Source organism: Crocodylus porosus, unplaced genomic scaffold (assembly GCF_001723895.1).
Source record: "Crocodylus porosus isolate Cpor-Errol unplaced genomic scaffold, CroPor_comp1, whole genome shotgun sequence".
Classification (NCBI taxonomy): Eukaryota; Metazoa; Chordata; order Crocodylia; family Crocodylidae; genus Crocodylus; species Crocodylus porosus.
The window spans coordinates 12,950,151-12,953,488 of NW_017728931.1; the positions used below are offsets into that span (position 1 = coordinate 12,950,151).

Below are 3,338 nucleotides of genomic sequence, written 5' to 3' on the forward strand. Positions count from 1 at the left end.
TGAAGACATAGTTTTCCTATGCACCTAAGCGTAAGTCAAATAAATTCCACCTTGTTTAAGAAACGGCTACGCTTCCCGTGCCTCAGTTCTCCATAGCCAAAAGAACCCGGCCTGTTTCCGTGCCTAACTGCCACCCCGGCCCACCGTGACACTGGGGTTTGGTTCCCCACCCCGGGACAGCTGCTTTGCCCTGGGCCGTGGCCAAAGAAGTGGCATGAACTCTGCTCACAGTGGCAGCGAAACCCGGAAGTGGTGCTTCCCCTTTTGCTGCATCCCTTGGATGCCACTTAATAGAGTTTTCCGGCTCATAAAGTGCCAGTTAACACAGCTTTTGCTGTATAAGTATCCAGAAGTTTGCTGAGAGTCACCTGGGAGATAAATGATGGGCATTCATAAAAATAAATATTAAATGTTGAATTGAATTTATACAGTAGTCCAGTGAGTTTTTAAAATGTAATAGTAATGTACATTTGCCTTCCTGAGTTCAGTACCATAGATTAGTCATTAATATCTTCACATCATGTGATAAAACCTCTCGGAATAGATTAAAACAGAAGTGTCAACCCTAGTGGGAGAAACCGATCCTAGGCAGCAAATTTCAGTTCTCCGGAAGAGAAACTGAAAGTGAAACTGTCTAAAAAAAAAGGAGTACAAATAGTCTGCAGCTGGAGCTACAGTAAGCAGAAGCAATGGCTGTGGGTGAAGAGAAAGGTAAGGAGTGTGTATGTATTTTTCTGTATTTGTTGAGCACGTATGACACCTTGAGGACGTGTGAGTACCTGTGCTGCTGAGTGTGTGCCACCTGTGGCTCTGTTACCTTTGTGTAGGTATGTGTTCATGAATGTTCATTTTGTATATGTAATAGATTTTGAAATTTAAGTCTTGTTCTGTTAAACATAGGACTGGTAAGAATCCAGGAAAGTTTTCTGATTCTGAAAAAAATCTTCAGATTATACAGCAAACCAAGTCACAGAGAAAATGAATTGTTTGATTCCCAAATTTCTTTCTGCCTGATTCCGCATGACTGGGGACCAAGGGAAAGACAGATCAAGCCTGGGCTTCCAGTAGTACCTTCGAATATAAACAAGGAACCTGACCCTGTTGTTCAATACAGGAGAGTAAATCAGCTACAACACCACTGGAATATCATAGGTATAAAACTAGTTTCAGATCAGAATCAAACCCTATGTGTGAAGGCAAAAACAGAGTTAAAACAGTCACTAAATTTGGGGTGTGAGGAATTTCTACCTTTTGGGCATACTGGATAGGAGCAGAGCCCTTTAGTATGAGGATTGTGTGGGGATCATCTGTAAAGGAAAATGAGAGCAAGAGATTTGGCGACTTGCAGGGATGAGGAGGGAAAGGGCACAGGACTCTTCTAAGCTCCTGCCTCCACCAACTGACTTTCAAATCTTTCTTCAACAGGTCTCCTAGGCACCAGCCAAAGGTGAGACTGTCACTCCCTGTGCCGTGCTGTCAGATCTGCAGGAGCTGAGAAGCTCTACAGGAACTTTTCTTTTTTATCATTTCTAGCCTAGATCTGTCCCTCTTTCTTCCTCTGTTATCCTGTTTAACTGGTGCAGGCTGTGCTCTAGAGCAAGGGCTGGATGTCTCACTAGGGAGAAACTGTAGGAAGATCACAGTGGTGATTTGGCTTAATTCCTCCTGGACACCATTGGATTTCAACTCCTTCTAAATGTCCCTCTGTAGTTTGAAATGGATGCTTATTTTTTTTCTGCTGAGTGAATGCTGAATGGAAAAGCCCAGACAGCATTTTGGGATGAATGGAAAAGCCGCCCAGGGAACATCTTTGAATGAAAAGCACAGAAAGGCAGTGATGGTGTGGTCAGTGTGCAGAGCCTCTGATGTATGAGATACCGAGGGGGGCAAGTTGATGGTGTTTATGTTTCAGATGGAAGATAGAACTGAAAAGCTTTCAGGAGAATTATATGCCCAGCACCTCGCCCAAGGTGACGCACCTGCTGTATGAGATCAGGTGGGGTAAAGGATCCAAGGTGTGGAGAAACCGGTGCTCAAACACACTCACCCAACATGCTGAAGTCAACTGCTTGGAAAATGCCTTTGCGAAGCTGCAGTTCAATCCTCCTGTGCCCTGCCATATCACCTGGTTCCTGTCCTGGAGTCCCTGCGGCCAATGCTGTAGAAGGATCCTGCAGTTTTTGCAGGCACACCCTCATGTAACCCTGGTGATCAAGGCAGCCCAACTGTTCAAGCACATGGATGAACGCAACCGACAAGGCCTCCGGGACCTAGTGCAGAATGGAGTTCATGTGCAAGTCATGGATCTACCAGGTAACCCAGCTCCTCCTTGACTTTGTCCAGGCTGGGAGCAAAGATGCCACAACAGAATGATTCATAGATTCATAGATGTTAGGGTCGGAAGGGACCTCAATAGATCATCGAGTCTGACCCGCTGCATAGGCAGGAAACAGTGCTGGGTTCAGATGACCCCAGCCAGAAGTCTATCTAACCTCCTCTTGAAGACCCCCAGGGTAGGGGAGAGTACTACCTCCTTTGGGAGCCCATTCCAGATTTTGGCCACTCTAACTGTGAAGAAGTTCTTCCTAATGTCCAGGCTAAATCTACTCTCTGCTAGCTTATGACCATTATTTCTTGTGACCCCCAGGGGCGCCTTGGTCAGTAGAGCCTCATTAATTCCCTTCTGCGCCCCCATGATGAATTTATAGGCAGCCACAAGGTCACCTCTCAACCTTCCCTTGCAGAGGCTGAAGCGGTCCAGGTGCCCTGGTTTCTCCTCGTGCCGCTAATGGTGTTGCTAAGAGGTGCTATTGCTGTTGGACAGTCTGATGGGCAAATGACAAGCCTTTGACCCTGGCCAGAATGATAAAGATGCAGTGTAGGGGGAAGCCTACCTTGTTAGTACAGGTTTCCTTAGATTTATGTGCGTTCAATTTCTGCAAATTTGCTCTTATGTGATGATCCTTTTTATACCCGAAATTCATTATATGCAAGGTAAATTTGCTGTTATGCGATTGGCATAGGTGTCCTCCCCCGTCCCCCAAGCAGGTAAGTCTGTGAGTTTGTGAGGGGAGGGGAAAGGGCCGTGAGCAGAGGGGATGGATAAGGAGAGGGGAAAGGGTCATGGGGTCAGGGCCCCACTCACCGCAACACCTGATGCAGCTGCTCTGGGAATGGCTGATGCCAGCAGCTTGCAGCCTCTGGGCTGCGCCATGCCCCAAACCACCCCGCACAGCATAGCCCAGCAGCTGCAAGAAGGCAGAGTCTGCCACTCCCAGGGCTGAAGTAGGGGCAGGCAGCCACCTGCAGTGAGATGAGAACAGGCTGGGGCCAGCAGA

The 3,338-nt window shown here is 47.3% G+C and overlaps 1 protein-coding gene across 3 annotated transcripts in view; it reads left to right on the forward strand.

The window, feature by feature from the left end:
- The first annotated feature begins 487 nt into the window (after positions 1-487).
- The window catches only part of APOBEC1 (apolipoprotein B mRNA editing enzyme catalytic subunit 1), an 8,214-nt gene continuing 5,363 nt past the window's right edge, over positions 488-3,338 (forward strand). Inside the window, exons 1-3 of one of the 3 annotated variants that reach the window (XM_019544226.1) lie at positions 488-711; positions 1,426-1,447; positions 1,913-2,313. In XM_019544226.1, the coding sequence (XP_019399771.1) occupies positions 690-711; positions 1,426-1,447; positions 1,913-2,313 (445 nt within the window). In that variant the 5' untranslated portion in view covers positions 488-689. The remainder of the gene's footprint in view (positions 712-1,425; positions 1,448-1,912; positions 2,314-3,338) is intronic. The other 2 variants (XM_019544224.1, XM_019544225.1) reach the window with 2 other exon arrangements.